General features: G+C 50.3%; 1 protein-coding gene across 3 annotated transcripts in view; it reads left to right on the forward strand.

The window, feature by feature from the left end:
• Nucleotides 1-16,298, forward strand: part of camta1a (calmodulin binding transcription activator 1a) — a 193,907-nt gene extending 177,609 nt beyond the window's left edge. For all 3 annotated transcript variants that reach the window (XM_061847447.1, XM_061847453.1, XM_061847462.1), the window contains 11 exons: nucleotides 4,174-4,361; nucleotides 5,290-5,486; nucleotides 5,560-5,638; nucleotides 7,153-7,489; nucleotides 8,362-8,822; nucleotides 8,966-9,144; nucleotides 9,407-9,650; nucleotides 10,341-10,412; nucleotides 11,251-11,450; nucleotides 12,442-12,516; nucleotides 14,013-16,298. In XM_061847447.1, coding sequence (XP_061703431.1) covers nucleotides 4,174-4,361; nucleotides 5,290-5,486; nucleotides 5,560-5,638; nucleotides 7,153-7,489; nucleotides 8,362-8,822; nucleotides 8,966-9,144; nucleotides 9,407-9,650; nucleotides 10,341-10,412; nucleotides 11,251-11,450; nucleotides 12,442-12,516; nucleotides 14,013-14,076 — 2,096 coding nt within the window. In that variant the 3' untranslated portion in view covers nucleotides 14,077-16,298. The remainder of the gene's footprint in view (nucleotides 1-4,173; nucleotides 4,362-5,289; nucleotides 5,487-5,559; nucleotides 5,639-7,152; nucleotides 7,490-8,361; nucleotides 8,823-8,965; nucleotides 9,145-9,406; nucleotides 9,651-10,340; nucleotides 10,413-11,250; nucleotides 11,451-12,441; nucleotides 12,517-14,012) is intronic.
• The last annotated feature ends 1,158 nt before the right edge of the window (nucleotides 16,299-17,456 follow it).

The following is a 17,456-nucleotide window of genomic DNA, read 5'->3' on the forward strand; positions in this document are numbered from 1 at the left end:
GCCGCTCTCGCGTCGTCGCGGGACAGGCGACAAAAGTCCTCGCAGGCGCTCACTCCATTCATGTTTTGTATGATTTGAGCAGTCAAGTCAAGCAAAGTAGTTGCCTGTTTGAAGCTGAGGTGATACTCGTGAAGAAATTGAGCAACTTGGTGTCACGCGCGTGCTCACAAGCTGGCTACAGCGAAAAAGAGATTTTGGAAAAAAAAAAAAAAAGCCCAAGGCATCTTCTTCATAGTTTCACAATTTGGCGCGTCTTCTCCCTTTTGGCGCGTCTTCTCCCTTTTTCCACGCTTGGCCTTGCGCGTCGTCCTTGGCATACTTTTGTCTTACTTCTCTCTCTCTCTCTCTCTCTCTCTCTCTCTCTTCTCGCTTTCTATTGTGACTCCAAAGCAGGTGAAAAGTTGGAGCGACCTCTTGAGAAAAGCAGCAGCGAAGTCGCCATCACGCGCTCCGACGCGGAGGCCAAGTTAGCGTCGCTTCGCCGTGCGCAAAACGGGCTTCCGGCGCGGCGCCCGCCCGCCCGTCTCGTCCGTGCGAACGATGCACCCCCAGGGGCAGCGTTAGTGATTTCTGATAATGAGGAGCCACGGCGAGCTCGAAAATGAGTCATTTGTGCCGGCGGTCGTTTTGTAGGACAGCCTGAGGTGTGTTTTTCTTCCGCTACATGAAAAGGCTTCATTGGTGGCATTTTTCAGCCTCTTGGGGCATTTCTCTTTTTGATGGGAGAGGTTTTTTGGAGCCCATTGTCAGGCCGCTTCAAAGGCTTCTCGCGACGGGCTGCGCTGTTGGCTGTTTTCGCCTCATTTTTGATCCACTCCAGTGAGGAAAGTTAGAATGGGTCCAGTTCCTGGCAAAATAAAAGCACACCCAAAGTGTTGACTGCGTTATTGAGCAGCATCCTTCTACGTTGTAAGTAAAAGGAGCCAACGGACCCTGCGCGCCGGCTTCGCGTTCGGCCCGGGGAGCGCCAGCGCGCACCTCCGCAGAGCGGGAAGGAAGGCGCCGACGATGTCACCGTGTTGATGCGCCGGTGTCGGGCGACCCGCCTTCCGCGTCTCCTCCCACTCGTCCCCCCTCCCCCGTCCTTCCTCTGCAGTGGACGTGCATCGCATTCAGAGCGGCAGGCGGCAGGTGGAAATGACATCATCTGCACTGCAGCACACTGCAGCACCGGGCCCGAACAAAGACGGCGCCGCCAAGCGTCCGATCGGCCTCCCGACCCGTGACGGGTCGCGGTGCGCTGACCTATCGCGACCCCGGCCCCCGATCGGAGATGCACGCGGTCGATCTTTTGCAGTCGTGTTTATCTGACAGCAGCTCTTCGCAAAGAGCCGGCGGCGAGGGAAGCCGCCCCGCTTTAACGGTCCCGGCGAAGCCAGCTGTCAGCGAGCGCGGCAATTCACCAGCCGCTGACTTCACCGTATACTATATTGCTCGTTTGACCTCTTTTTACCGGGGGGCCGACGTGACCTTTCTTCAGCGGCTGCACAGAGCGCAAAGGTTATTCTCGCGGGGGCCGACGAGCGGGCGAGTTCATGGATTTGCTTCCGTTTTCCCTTCCTTTTCTTCTGTGTACAGTCGTCCCCCTGCTCCCCTTCATCAATCAGCCAATAGGAGACGGCGCATATACAGACGGCCACGTTCCTGTCGCCTAGTTACCGCTCAGCAGCGCGTTACCACAGAAACGGCCCGATGGTGGCTAAATGAGGAATGCTAATGCGGTCTGCCGTCCTCCCTACTGCAGCGGACTCGTCCGGCCATCTTTGGATCCTTCATGGAGTTGCAAGTGTTTCTTGCCGCCGGCTTGCGCTTCAATGGAGGACATGTGCCCTGCGACCGGTTCGGGGTGTAGTTAGGCACCCTTGTGAGGATAAGCCACTTGGAAAACAATCGGGCAGCCTCACTTTGCTCTTCTCTCCAAAGTCGCAAGACTGCATTGTTACTAGTTTGGTAGCTTCGTCGCGATGTGTTACGACGACACCAAATGTTTGAGGTTTTATTTTGGGGCTCTCACCCTGCATCGCTTCTGAATCCATCCATCCGTTTTTTTTAGCCACCTATCCTCACGAGGGTCCAGGGAGCACCGGAGCCTATCCCAGCTGTCAACGGGCAGGAAGCAGGGGACACCCTGAACTGGTCGCCAGTCAATCGCAGGGCACGTGGCGACTACAGTCGCACTCACAATCCCACCTGGGGGCAATTTAGTGTCCAAATATTGTTGCATGTTTTCGGGATGTTGGAGGAAACCGGAGTCCCCGGAGATCTAACCTTGGACCTCAGAACTGCGAGGCCAACACTTTACAGCTTTATCGCGCTGCCGCTTCTGAATCCTCTCGGCTGTTTTTACTCTCATTTTGTCTTGGGATCCCTCCCTCGTGTGTCCCCGCCTTCCCTCTGACTTGTTGTTTTTCCTCAGTTGCTGTGGTCAATCAAGAAAAAAAAATCCAATTAGAGGTCCAAAATGGGGCCAGTGAGGGTTGATTTGGGGTTTTTTTTTGTTTTTTTTTTTACTCATTTTACAAATAAAGGTTAGACTGACATGACTGAAGTTTTGACAGTCGCACACTTTCCATTTCATGTTCCAGAAGGCCTCATAATAAAACCTTCCAGCACTTGCACGCAGGGCTGTTAAAAAAAAAAAAAGAGGGAAAAAAAAACCTAAGTGGAGCACTAAAATTGGTTGACGCAAAAAATTGCTGCACCGAGGCAATGAAAAGTATTTATAAAAGCATATTTACAGCGCCCGGAATCAATTTGCACTGGCCGGAAACATTTGGCCGCTGGCCACGTTCGCTGCAGATGGACGCGCTGTTGGGCCAGTGGGAAAGCGTTGCCAAAAACGACACGAGGAGCGTCTCCAAATGATTGTTAACACACAGATATGGAATCTACATACTGTATGTATACCATAATGGATGAATGAATGAGTTGAAGGGTAGTTAGCGGGGGGGTTATACCTGATATGCGAATGTTGCAAACGCTGAGGCTGATTTTGTTTGGAACAGTGAGGCAACTGGTTAGGGCATCTGCCCCACAGTTCTGCGGAACGGGGTCCAAATCCCAGCCCCGCCTGTGTGGGGGTTGCATGTTCTCCCCGTGCCTGCGGGGGTTTCCTCCCTGCACTCCTCTCCATGCATTCGTTCCAGACGAAATTGGCCCGTCAGTGTGATTGCAAGTGCGATTTCCTGTTTGCTTATATGTGCCCCGCGATTGGCTGGCAACCAGTTCAGGGTCCTGCCGATGACAGCTGGGATAAGCTCAAGCACTCCTGCAACTCTTGTGAGGATAAGCGGCTCAGAAAAGGGATGAATTCAGATTTATATTTTTATTTGTGGTTGATTGCTGTAGTACTCAAAGTTTGAATCGGATAATCAAGTTTGAAAAGATTTGATGATAACTGCCCTACTCGTGTGGTGAGTTCACGATTTTGATGACGTGTAAATGAACAATTTTGCTTTTTCCTTCCTCTTGGCTTCCAGTGTAGAGTGCGAGATACGAGCCGCCGTTAAGCGCTCTCAAGGCTAATGCACTTCCATCTTGATTCGTCAAGGGCTCTGGATACGGTTGTGATTGATGGAAACCCCCCCCCCCCCCCCCATACAGTGTCTTATGTGCTTATGGAAGGGAAGCAGGGACTTGGGGGCTCTTCGGCTTCAATGGCTTGAACGTAATCAGCAAAATGGGTTAGGAGAGGCCTTCACTCGCGCGCTCCGTGCAGAGTCCCGCACGGCCTGTGTGAAAAGGGGGCCGATTTACCGTCGTCGCTCGGTCGGAGTCGGAGGCGGAGAAAGCAGCAGTTTGGTGACGGGGCCCCTTAACGGGTGATGGATGGACGTCGGAGAATCATTTTGGCAACGCGTCTCGTTACGCCGACGTTCGGGATTGATGCTATTGTTCTCCGTGACTCTTTAGCCAGATTAATGATGGTTGTGCGGGCTTTGTCATACCGAGGGGGGGGGAGCTGGTCATTTACTGCTCGCGTGTCACAAATGCTTGATGGTTATGGTTCAAGGGGTTTCGCCAGCTCCAAGCAAGGCATCGGGCGCCCGCCGTACGATCGTTTATCACGTCAGGATACAAGAGCGCGTGCGCGGGTACGACTGCGAGGACGTGCATTCGTCTGAATGGGGCTCGCGGGCTCACTTGCGCTCCTGCTGCGTTTCCCGCCGCCAGATAACCAGTTCAGAATGTCAATCCTGGAGCGTTTGGAGCAGATGGAGAGGAGGATGGCAGAGATGGCCAGCCACCCGCAGCAGAGCAGCGCCGGCAGCGGCGGAACCGGAGGAGGAACGGGAGGCGGAGGCGGAGGAGGGGCGGCGGGCGCAGGTGGCGGAGGGGGAGACGGCGCCGGCCAGGCCCAGGTAAACAACAGCGCGGACGCGACGCTACTGCTGTGCGGGACATTTTATTATGGTTTTGTTTTCAATTATTTGATAGTTCTGTGCATAATAAGAAGAAGAATGCGTGACAGTCATGCGTGCTTTTCCAGGCCCTCAAAGAAAGGCCATTTACAATGTATGTCATGCGCTAGTCCGTCACTCCTCAGTCGCACGTAGCAGTGTGTAGCTACAGCTGCGTTCATCCAGAGGCAATGCAGGCAGTGTCTTGCCCACAAAGACAACGTTGACATACGCACCGGCGACCCTCCGCTTGCAGGCCCTAATCTGGGGCAATGTCGATTGTGCAAATGGTGCAGATGCTACTCGGGCACGTGAGTGGCCAGTATTGGTCAACAACAGATGTGCAGATGCTGCGCCGCGGTGAGACCGCTACAGTGAGTGCACGAGGAATGGATAATAGAGAATATTAATTGGCCCGGCAGAATGTGACAACAAACTCGCGACCAAAAAAAAAAAAAAAATCCAGTTGAATTGTACGCGTGGCAATTGAAAATCAGAGATGCCGAAAGGCCTTGGAAACTCCGTCGGGTGCCCCGAAGAAGAACGTAACACTTTGGAATCAAATCTGCTACTGCTTCCTGCTAACTTATCTCAGTGCAGATAGAAAACGGTCGAAAATGGGGAGAATCCACTGGAGTAAAAGTGGAAATTGGCCCAAATGTGAATAACAAAGTACGCATACGTGCAAACTCTCAAAGGCTGTTCGATCCCATGACCGCCGAGAGGTGCATCAAATGTAAAGACGTGCCATCTCTCAGAAGATTGCTCCCATTGTTATTGCGCGCATGTTTTACGGAGGAAGCATCAAACTACTTTTGATTCCGACCTGGACCGAGCGGAGGCCGCGTTGTTGGCGAGGCCGATAAAGATGGACTCTTGTGTTTGGCAGTGCGGATCGGGTCCGGCGCAGGCCGGCAGCTCCTTCGAGAGCCGCGTGGTGGTGGTCTGTGAGAAGATGATGAGCCGAGCCTGCTGGGCCAAGTCCAAACATCTAATCCACTCCAAGACTTTCCGAGGCATGACGCTCCTTCACCTGGCGGCCGGCCAGGGCTACGCCACCCTCATCCGGACGCTCATCAAGTGGCGGTGGGAACCAAATATGACTGATGGGCTTTGCATAGCAAGTATCATTATTTCTTTTTTTCCGTCTCCAATACAGCACCAAGCATGCAGATAGCATCGATCTGGAATTAGAAGTGGACCCTCTCAATGTGGATCACTTCTCCTGCACACCTCTGGTAAGAAAGCCGAGCATCTTGTGGCTTGGTCGGTGCCGACAGCCACCGAGGCCGGCACTGGAACCGCTTCAATTTCTATTGGCCTACTTCACTTTGCCGACGCCTTCGTGAGCAAGCAACAGAAAAGCACATTCGCAATTCGCTCCGACGGAAAGTCGTTCAATCAAACAATGGGAATGGCCGAGAGGTCACTACGCCTAACAAAACAAAACAAAAACAACAACAACAAAAAAAATATATATATATATATAGATATAGATATACATCCCGACAGGACACGTCCCGTCCCAAAAGTATGGCGCACCACAAACGACACGTCAACACTAACGATTGGTGTCATTTACTTCATACAAAAGAATCGTTTGGGTTTTTTTTTCCTCGACTGAAAGGTTTCAGGTTGCTATCCGGTGGGTGCTCGCTAGTTTTTGAATGACGTTCGTGGAAGACGAGCAGGAAGGACGGAAATGCAACGTGGAGAGTGACGCAGTCGTTTATCTGTATTTATTCATTTCCATTTATTATTTATTGCTCTGCCTATCGTATGGGGCAAGCAATATTTCAGATGGTTATCTACTCGCTCACGGAGTTCTTGCCGTGCCGTTCTTGTCTCTGTAGTAGTGTTGGAAGACTCGAGAGCGGTCCGGAGACCACGTTTGGGAGGTTTTGGTCGTGCCTCGTCGGCAGACCGACCGGACTCTGGGTTTTCCGTCGACACCGGCCGGCACCGATCTGGCACGGCGACACTAGTAGACTTACTCCGAAGGGGGATGCCTTATTTTTTCTGATCCGTGTTGCTGGATAAATTTTCCCCCCAGGCAAAGCGCTCATGGAGAAAATAGACGTGGGGTCATGACGGGGGAGGGCGGATTGTTAATATTCCGGAGCAATTTTTCATTTGTCTGAGCAAGCACAATTTTATTTGTGTTTTTGCAAACTTACAAGGAAAATGTCAACCAACTAATGTTCTTTTAACTGCACACAAACAAATGCTTTGCTAACCAAACCAGGCCAAGTATGAACTGGAAATATGAAAGCCCGCTTCTTTGTAATTGATTCACAAATTCACAATAATATCCCCATCTGTCTTTTCCACCTTGTCATGGTTTTTCAAATTGATTTTTATGGTTTCGTTCGCTGTCTCGGTCTCGACTCACAAAAGTTTTGGTCTCAGACGGTGCGTTCACTAAGCGTGTCGTACTTTCCACTCGCGTGGAATTTGCTAAGTTTGGAACTTTGTTACTGTTGTGTTGTGCAGTCTTGTGTTGTTGTTTACGTTGGGCCGATATTGTTTTATTCATCTTGAAGTTGTGTCTGTATGAGCGTGCCTTATGCAGCTTCTGTACGGTACTGCTGCTTTAAAAAAAACTTTGTTAAGGCGTCAGGAGGGATGAGAGTACTCGGGGAAGGAGGCCGCTTCCAGTCTGACGGCCGCGTGTGGAAAATGTTGACTCTGGTGTGATCGAATCCTGCTGAGCTGTTTTTCTTTTCTGCTCCTCCAACCCCAACCGGGCCAGATGTGGGCGTGCGCTCTGGGTCACCTGGAAGCCGCCGTGGTCCTGTACAAATGGGACCGACGGGCTCTCGCAATCCCAGATTCTCTGGGTCGCTTGCCTCTTTCCATCGCCCGTTCTCGCGGCCACACCAAACTGGCTGAATGTCTGGAACAACTGCAGAGGGAGGAGCAGCAGCAGCCGGCGACAAGTCGCATGTCCTTCTCCCCGGCGCCGGACGCCCCCGCCGCGGACGGCTGGATGCTCAGCTGGGGAAACGAGAGCGCGGTCGCACCCGATGGCAAGCGAGCAGGTCCCGCTACGACGACAACCGCGCCCAGCAACAGCGGCCAAAATCCAGGCTGGTAGCTCTTCTAGCGCAGCGGTGCCTTGAGGGAAGACTTGACCCAATTGGAACGCAAAACACAAATCATCTGTCTTCCTTGAAGTAAATGGAAAGGCCGTTAATCTATCCCGGCTTCCGCCCCGAAAAGCAGCAAATAGCATTGTCTAATAGTACACCATATACAAGCATACAATTAATGACCAATTCAAGGGTTTTTGTCACACCTTCTCCCTCAAGTCAATGTAGATCGTGCTTCTCATTCTGGTGTGTGACTTACGGATGGACTGTACATTGAGACAACGTTCAGATTCTCACTACAACAGCAATATGAGTCACTCTTCGCAAATGATAAAGAATATATTCCGTGAGTATTGCTACACAGGCTGTCTACATGTGTTGCTGCAGTGTTGGTGTGTAAATATCTGTCGCCTACTGGTTACAGCACCTCCGCGTACAGTAGGAGCCAGTGGATGTGATGTTTCCCATTATGTTTTCGCATTAGCATTAAGCTAGTGGACTAAAGGCCAAGCTACATGGCTGGTCTAAATGGACAATGTGTAATTCTCGCCATGTTCAGTCTGACAAATGAGCTACCGCAGAGAGTTCCAATACAGTCCTTGAAGCTTCTTTTTTGAAAAATATTTGCTCATAATCGTCTGCCAAACTGCTGCTTGTTGAGTCATTACAGCAGCTTTAACACGGCGCTGCTATCGCAAGTTTGCCCTCGCAAGTCGAAGCCAAAAAAATCGATCGAACGACGGCTCACGTCGCTCGTATCTCAAGGCACCGCTGTACTTGGCGTCACGACAAATCGAGCTGGAAAAAAAATCTCGGCCTTTTATCTGAATTCATTTTCCAGCTAACAGTAACGTTGGATGCTTTTGCAGACTTGAGGAGGCCCAGGTCAGAGCCTTCCAGCTACTACAGCAGCAGTGAGGCTCGAAGAGACCTCCCGCTGGCTAAGAAGCACAAACCCAACCCGCAACCCTTTCAGACGCGGCCCGACAAGCCGATGTCGGTCCCGCTTAGCCTGGAGCAGCAGCAGCTCTACAAGCTTACCTCGAGTCCCAAGAGCCAACCCTCAGAGAGCCCAGAGAAGAGGCTGTCAACAGGAGGGGCCACGGGGGCGGCCAGATGGAGCGGCAGGGAGCGTTTCTCCTGCGGCCACACGGGGAGGAAGGGCCCGGGCGCGGAGGGGAACGAGAAGTCGGTCGGCCGGTCGCGCCAGCGGGAGCCGCTGGGCAGGCTGGTCGCGGCAGACAGAAGCCTGGCCGACGCGCAAATGCTGTCCGGCGCTCGCGACGATCTGGGGAATCACGACTGTCTCGCGCAGATGGAAAACCTTCAGGTGAGAGTCTTCTCGGCTGATTCCGTCCAACTTTGCACTCCTCACAACGTCGGCCGGCTTTAGCAGTGAAGCGAGCGTACTCGTCTACGAGTCGTCTTTTGTCCCCCGAGCTCTCGTCCTTCCTTTTTGTCTCCCCAAAACAGGCCAATATGATGACTCTGGCAGAGCACATCATTGAGGCGACACCCGAGAGGATCAAGAGGGAGCCCTTCACTTCGGCCGACTCTTTGCCAGCAGACACATCAGGAATCGACAACACCATGAACTGGCTGGCCAACTACCTGGGAGACGTCGAGCAGCTGCCCGGCATCCTGCACTTGCGGTAAGGACCGACCTTGGCTTCGGCGTTGCCTTTTGTGCACGTTCTTGTAAAAATGCCTTTCTGACGGGATCCTCAACAAAAAGGTTCCGCAAGACCGATAGGTTACTTATTGTTTGTTAAACAAAAGTAGCGCAAGTTGGATAGTGCTTAAATATAGCAGGGCAGTCATTTTTTTTTTTTTTTTTTACCATTCTGTCATGAATGCGGTTGAAGTTACAGAACCCCCGCCCCCCGCCCCACCCTGCTCCCCATCTTTCCGCAGATCTCTGTATAACGAGGTACTGACCCCATCGTCCAAGCCCGGTCTGAGTCCTGGGGGCTCTCCACTGGGCGAGGGGCCCTTGGAGAGGCCCACACTTCCAACACCGGCAGACTGGAGCGACTTCATCAATGCCTCCAACAGCAAAGTGGAAAGAGACCTGGCCCAGCTGACTCTGTCGGATCCAGAACAGAGAGAGCTGTACGAGGCCGCCCGTCTCGTTCGGACTGCCTTCCGCAAGTACAAGGTACAGACTTCTCCACCTGCACGTGCAGTACAAATGAGATACTGTACTTGTAGCCCTCGTGTGGTTTTGGACAGACGTTGACGGCTTTGCTTTTATTTGGTCCTAAAGTAGTAAGAAGCTGTAACTTCTGCAGCCAGAAGAAAAACAACGTCGGTGTGGGAATGCAACATTGTTTCTGATCAAACTGAACACTTTCCTCAGTCGGTCTTGTTTTTTTGCTTCCTCCTTTGCTAATGTACACGTGACAACATCCCCCAGCACAGATGTCCCTGTGATCTTAGCATGGGAACCCGGCTTGTGCAGAGCATGTCCTTTTGCGTTGCCCTCCACTTCGCTCCTCCCGGTACTCGCGGTTAAGTGAACGGAGCCTGCTGCCGCTGCCGCTGCCGCTGCCGCCGCCGCTGCCGCGAGCTCTCGAAAGACCTTTCCCATCGGTTCTGTTCTTCCCTGCTTTCTTTATTCTGATCAACTGTGTGCTGTCCTTTTATCATCTATCATATCTCCAAGCTAATACCGACGGGGACATTTGGCAACTCAACAGTTGATCTTCACCGTCGACTCGCAGCTTCCTGCTCAGGCTGGACGCAAGCTAGCGAAGAGACCAAGAGACCGGACCGAGCCTCTCGTGTTGAAGGTGGCAAACGATTTCATGACTTGACCTCTGACCCGTCCCGCTCTACTCACCAACAGGGGCGGCCGCTTAGAGACCAACAGGAAGTAGCTGCTGCTGTTATTCAGCGCTGTTACAAGAAATACAAACAGGTGAGATAGTCCATGTTGGAGTTTTCAGTCAACCTGGAGTGAAACTTCACTTTTCACGAGTCATTCATGCCAAAAGGTCCGATCAAACCGAGAAGTCGTATGAAACAAAATGCAAACAATAACTCATCTTTCCAATAGGAAGTAATGTCAATGTAAGTAGTCAGTTCCAGATACTCAAAATTACGAACAAAAACACATTTTACAAAGAGTTAATATCGTTTCAAATCCATTGTGAAATAAATTCACTGTTAAGGACAACAAGGTGTTTCTTGTTTTTCTTTTTATCAAAGTACTTTGGAACTTTCTGTGGCCACACGGTGGATTATCGAACTCGATAAATAAATACAAAAATTTCAAAAGGCTTCTGATGAAGGCGCGCATGTGCACGGGACGCTTTGGGCCGGTACTCGATTCCAGTAAATGAGTGGTCGAGTCGTGAAGTTAGGAGGATGAGTTATTTTCAAATGGAGAATTCATCAAAACTGGCATAAAATCCCAAAATCTGAAAAAAAAAAAAAAAAAAGAAAAAAAAAGCCCAAACCGATTGTAAGAAAACAGAGGCCACAGGAAAACTCCAGTTCCACTGTACTTGTTTTCCACTTGCTGTCACCGATGGAAACACTGATATGAGTATCTATAAACAAAAATGGATCACAGTTCACGTGTTGCTCCATCAGCACAGTGCTTCACAATAATTTTTTTTTTTTTTTTTTTTTTTTTCCCCTAACGCAAGCTTACGTGGATAGCCTTGAAGGTAAATGTCCAGTATTGCCAAGCGGCAGCTCGAGTCATTCTTAAAACCAGACCGTGATGTTTCCGTCTCCTTTTTTGCACGCAGTATGCACTTTATAAGAAGATGACGCAGGCCGCCATCCTTATCCAGAGTAAATTCCGCAGCTACCACGAGCAGAAGAAGTTCCAGCAGAGCAGGAGGGCCGCCGTCCTCATTCAGCAATACTACCGCAGCTACAAGGCCTTGGGCCGGCTCCAGCCTCGCCACCGCGGGGCGGCCGCTGCCCTGGTGCAGCACAAATTCAGGTAGAAGCTTCTTCCAGTGACATTAGACGCCAGAGAATTCCCACCCAGTCTGTGGTCACTGGCAGGCGCCTACTCCAAAGCTTCCAAGAGTTTATTGTTCCACCGTTGACTTGATTGGCTTTTCACGCGATTTGGAATGAGACACGCGAGCTCGGCCAGCATTTTGGTCAGTATGAAGTCAAATCGCTTCATTTGTCTTGACATTGGGGCACTTAGTTCGGTGGTTCCCAAACTTTATCTGCGGTTGCCCCCGTTTTGGAGATGAAATTATTTCCAGCACACGGTTTTTCTATAAATACTCGTAGGCTTAGCTTGCAACAATCACTTATACCGTTGAAAACCTGCATCAAGCTCCAAGCTCCTGCTCTAACTTTAAAGTCTTCAACTTCTCCACTCATTTCAGTGGCTGGTGCGGACTTGTGTGTTTGCAAATAAAATGAGCTCCATCTGCTGGTTGTAACCAGTAACAATGAATAGTGTTCATGGGAGCACCTTAATGCAGCCCAAACGGGGGCACAAGCCCGGATAAATGCAGAGGGCCGCGTCAGGAAGGGCATCTGGCTTAAAACCTCGCAAAACAAATCGTCAAAAGAACCGCACGCCGGATCAACGGTCCCCCCCCCCCCCCACATCCCACCCCGGCACTGTTAATCTGCAAGGCGTAGGTAGAAATTCAGATAATGTGGGTCGAAGACAAAAAAGAAGAGGAGGAAAGGGGCTTAGTCGGCAGAAGAAGAAGAGGAATGCACAGAGCCTACAACTGTGTGTAGGGACTTTGAAGGTTGGGACTATGACAGGAAAAGCTCGGGAGTTGCTTGATGCGATGATTACGATATATTGTGCATCCAAGAGAGCAGGTGGAAAGGGAGTAAGGCTACAAGTTTAGGAGCAGGGTTTCAATTATTTGACCATGGAGTCGATGGCAAGAGAAATGGAGTAGGAGTCATTTTGAAGGATCTTTTCTCCACTTTTTTTTTTTGTCTTCCTTCAGAAGTAGTCGGCTCAGTAAGAGGCAAGATCAAGCTGCCAGGAAGATCATGCGGTTTCTCCGTCGCTGCCGCCACAGGTAGGCCCCACCCGTGATGTCCTTTTGCGCCGCCCCTGAGCTAATCCGCTAAAAAGACCTTCCCGTCTCGCAAGTCTTTTTTTTTTTTTTAAGCGTGTTATTTTGCTTGGATGTGGTCGGAAGCTCCCCAATCCTCACTGTAACTGCCCCACCCCTTCCTGTCCTCGCGCCCATCCCTGCAGGGTGCCAACTGTGTGCTAATAGCTGTGTGGTATTGTTTTGCTGTTCCCGCCAAGCCCCTTGATGGACCATAGACTGTTCAAGCGGGTGAGTGCTGCCTCAGCAACTCAGTTCGTGCCTCTGTGTCGCTCTCTCTCGTCCGATGACGTTTTCGTGCGCTTTGGGCCCTTTGCATTTTTCTCCCCGCCCGTCTCGTCCTCCTTTTCCGCCTTTGCTTCCTCTCTTCCCGAGCAACGTCGCCCGTCGTCACTTTTGCTTGATGCCTGCTTGCATGAGGGCTGCCAGCTGGAGCCGCGGCCGCACCGAACCGGGTCGTTCTCCTTGGAAGGATTTGACTTCAGTTTGGTTGCTTTCCGCAGAAAGACAGTTTGAGAGAGCGCGGGAGGTGCTTCTTCTTCTTTCCGACCACGTATGATTCTGCTGCATGTCACGCGTCGACAACTTTGGGCCCGAAGGCATGCTACACGGGCCCGTTGCTTTTTTTTTTTTTGGCTCTCTCTTTCGCTGGCCGGCTGTTTGTCTCGTTTCTTGCCACCCGACGGACTGAGAACGACAAACCGTCTTCTTCTTGAAGGCCCAAAAAACTGCTTAAGGTCCAAACGTTCGGGTGACAAATTAAAGGAGGGAGCAACCAAAGTCGCTACGACGGGAAATTTGAGTCGCGGTCCGTAACGCTCTCGCTTTTGCACACGACGGTCGGGTTTTTCCTGCTCACTTCCTCTCGTATTTATTTGACTCGTCACCCGTCTGTTGATCTCATCTGCAGAAATAAGCGGGCGGGGTCGTGCGCCATCCCGCAGCAGACACGCACCGACGAACGACGAAGAAGAACTTAAAGCCGAGCGCAGGCACCGCGGTTGACGGTTCCAATACGTTGTTGGGCTTTTTTGTCAGGGTCTTGCACAAACCCGGTGCGACGGTCTGAGCGCTCCCCCGTGCCGAAAAGTCTCCTTGTGATAAATGCGCCAGCGTTTACTTACAGGGAAAAGCCCTTCCCCCGGTCTCATAGTTCCCCTTTTTTTCTACATCGAGGGAGCTAACGTACGTTATAACCTAACCTGAAAACAAAAGTTGATTAAAAAGATGTACACGTATATGCACGTTGGCTGTGTCCGCCTTTCTGACACGTCAACGGCGAACATGAACGCTCGGCGACAAGTTGTCGAATCGTGGATGGGGATGTTTCAGACTGGCTGGAAGTTTACAAGATATACACACGTGCACATTCATCACTCCTTTCGCAGAGCTTCGAAGCGGACGTGGAATCGGACCGTGGGATGTTCATGCGTCTCCGTTTTTCTGTTTCTGTGTTGCAGGGTGAAAGAATTGAGAAGGGCCAGGGAACATGAGGCCGCTCACAAGACCCCCCTCGCAATGTGACCTCACTCCTCTTTTTTTTTTTTTTTTCCCCCTTTGGACCCAAGACATTTTGCAGGAGAAGTAACGAAGAATTTGCCCCCCCACCACCCACATTTTCAGTTGGAGGGGGTGTTGCAGACAAGTATGCGTCATGGCAAACCCCCCCCCCCCCTTCACTTTTTCTGGACTTGACGGAAGAGAAACTCGGACGAGCCCGAAGAAGCCAATAAATGTGGCGGCTGCTGCTGAATTTTTCACCGACACCGCGTACGACGACGACCTCGCTGGAATACTCTTAATTGTGTTTCACATTTTTGGGCGATCAGTTCCTGCAATGGTGGATTTCGATTTTTTTTTTCCTTTTTTTTCCCATCCATAACCGAGTCGGGTCAGCAGCCATCTCGGCCCACGCAGCCGAGCCGCAACTGAATGTAGTCGGGCCAGCGAATGGGCCGGCGAATCGTTGCCTGTTGTCGCTTTATGACTTGAATTTCTTCCATTGCGTTTGTCCCTCCATGCCTGCCGTAGGTCCGGATTCTATCTCGTTGAATCCAATCACGGAGGGGACAAAAAAAAAATTGCATGATTTATGGCTTCAAACAAAACTTTGCTCGCGTGTTTTACGGTCTTGGTCTTTTCACGGCAGGCTAAACCTCGGTTGTCTTTTGTTGGTTGTTGTTGTCGTCACAGTTGGGGTCCTGGTCAGTTTACGTTTGTTGTTTTTTTTTTTTTGTTGTTGTTTTTTTTTTTTTCAACAAACTTGAGAGCCTGTGAGGGCTTTTGAGGGGAAGCTCACATACATTGCCTTGACATCTTGGAGATTCTTCCAGGGGTCCCTAAGAGTGTCCCAGGAAAAGGGGGGTGACAAATCCATATTTTTGCGAAATGAGCGGACATTTCTGTACATAAAAGAATGCTGGAAGAACGTAGAAATAATAATAATTAAAAAAAAAGATACATTTACCCAAAGGGGATTGTATTTTACAAATATATTATTTTATTCATTTAAAAAATGGCCCAAAAGAGGTACAAGACAAAAACGAATATTTGTATAGTTTTCTTTGAATGCCTAAGAAGTACAGATGTATTGTTTGTAAATAGTGTACAGAACTGGGATCAAAATGAGTTATGTGCATGTAAAGTACCGAGAGAGAGTCAAGGGTGGGCGATGCGGACACAACAAAGCAGTAGTGGCCACGCGCCGTCAAATCAAAGCAGTATTTTATTTTGATTCAAAGCCCCCCCCCCACAAAAAATAAATAAATAAATAAATAAATAAATAAAGGTTTTGCTAAAGCATGTTATGGTTGCCACACGGCAATGTCAAACTGTAAAAGTCACCCAGGAACAAGTTGCTTTCCTCTTTCTTTTTTTTTTTTTGTTTTTTTTGTTTTTTGAATGTAGCGACGTTGCGCTTTGCCACCGGTGCCGAGAAACTTTTTTGCAAGGCTGACAAACATGCAAGGAAAAGTCGATTCCAGCTGACCGATGACGAGGAGGATAATAACAACGGGAAGAAAGTATTACAGTGTAATAACCACCCTCGCTCATGATCCCGCTTTTACTTGGGTTTTCATCACAAAAACAATTTGATGAGTTCCCGTGTGTGTGTGTGTGTTTTGTTTTTTTTTTATTCCAGATTGTAAATGGCAGCCATGACCAGACCGGTTCTTTCGTCTCCATCGAAAATGTCTTTACTCAGTACTGAATGACGAAATGATCCTCATTCAGTTTTGATGTATTGAGTATTCTTGATTGAGGCTGTGATCTTCGTGCTCTGGTGTGTATTCTGAGGAAAACGTTTCATATTTCACGTTGCCCGACATGTAGCACGGTTGCGTTTCTTTGCCAAGCAGCCAAAGGTGCCATTTTTATTTCCTCCGAAATTGAATATGAACGCTTGAGAGTCCACATCCCTGTTTTGTTGCAGCAATCCTCGGGTGAAGTCGCTTTTTTCTGTTTGCCCCCCCCCCACCCCACCCCACCCCAACGTAATTGTTGATGTTTGTCCCACCAAATGCCACGTGACTATGTTGTGGGTTTTTGGGTTGCTCAATTTTTTGCTGTCCCGAGCAGATGGAAGAGCCAAACGCTTGTCCAGCGTCCGCGCGTCCCTCAAAACTGTCAAGATGCCAAGTTCTCGTTTTCTTGCCGTCTTTCCCTGCTCGAGTGACCCCCCCCCCACCCCCACCCCCGCCCGCCCCGCCCCTCCGCCGCCGCGGGATTCTCAGATGACATCTCCACCTGCCACTACTGCGTTTTGTTGCGATGTTGTGCCACCCTCAGGTCTGCGGGTGGAAAGCGTAGCCAATGCAAAGTGCCCCCACTCCCCCCTAACCCCCCCCCCCCCCCAATAAAAAAGGAGGGAGATTTATTCCGCTTGCATGGGTTCTGTAGTTATGGGTGACAGAAGTGCACCCGACGCATGCTTTCCTTCTTAGACTCAGTAGTCGGACCAACTCTTTGTGACAAACGGGTTTCGGAAAGGGGAGGGGGGCACATGCTCAATGAGCAGCGTCCAATCAGCTTGAAACGAGCCTTTTTTTTATCTTTTCTTTTCTTTTCTTTGGATTGACCTTTTTCCATCGCTTTCGAATGAGTCGGCGGGCTCCAAAGTGGAGCGCGACCCAACATGGAAGTCGTTTTTTGTCCGAGCGTTGCTCTGCCCTCTCGCCCCCCCCCCGCCCCCACCCACACCCCTTCTGTGTTTTTACTCAGGGTGCCAAACTGGGGAGGAGGAAACAGAGCAAATCGGAGGAGGGTGACTCGGCGTCAGCTATGATCCATCCACATATGTATTTGCGTTCGAGGCTCGCCAAATCGTCGCGCCCCCAACCGATTAGCATTAGAGCAGAAAGTTCTGCGCTTGCGACGAGTCTGTTTTGACCCAATGGCGTTTGGGGACGAGGCCTTTCCTAATCTTCCTTTGCCCCCCTCCCCCTCCAGCCCCGGGAGCAATAAAGAGACGTGAGGTTGAAACCCCACAAAGTCGACGGACTCTTATGCAAATAGACGAGCATTCAGCCGAGAGAAAGCAAATGGCACCCTATAGCGAAATGCACGTTTTCATCCATTTCCAAACCAGAAGAAACAAACACAAACAAAAAAAAAAAAAAACACAGGCCCAACTTGGATTGAAAGTTTTGGGTCCGCCACACTTTGCATGTGATGAACTTAGTGTTAGATCTACTTTCCTCTCCTCTATAGCGAGCGCTCTTTCTCTGTCTTCCCCTGTTCTGTGACTTTTCTGCTACCCTCAAATGTTCCAGCCCCCTCCCACCTCGGTTTTTCCTGTTTTTGCTTTCTTCTTGCCTCCCCCCCCCCCTTCTCTTGTTTGTAACTTTTCTTTTTTGTAACTGTGCATGTACAAGCGTCACTGACTCGATGGATATGTAAAAAAA

Source organism: Syngnathoides biaculeatus, chromosome 2 (assembly GCF_019802595.1).
Source record: "Syngnathoides biaculeatus isolate LvHL_M chromosome 2, ASM1980259v1, whole genome shotgun sequence".
NCBI classification, from domain to species: Eukaryota; Metazoa; Chordata; class Actinopteri; order Syngnathiformes; family Syngnathidae; genus Syngnathoides; species Syngnathoides biaculeatus.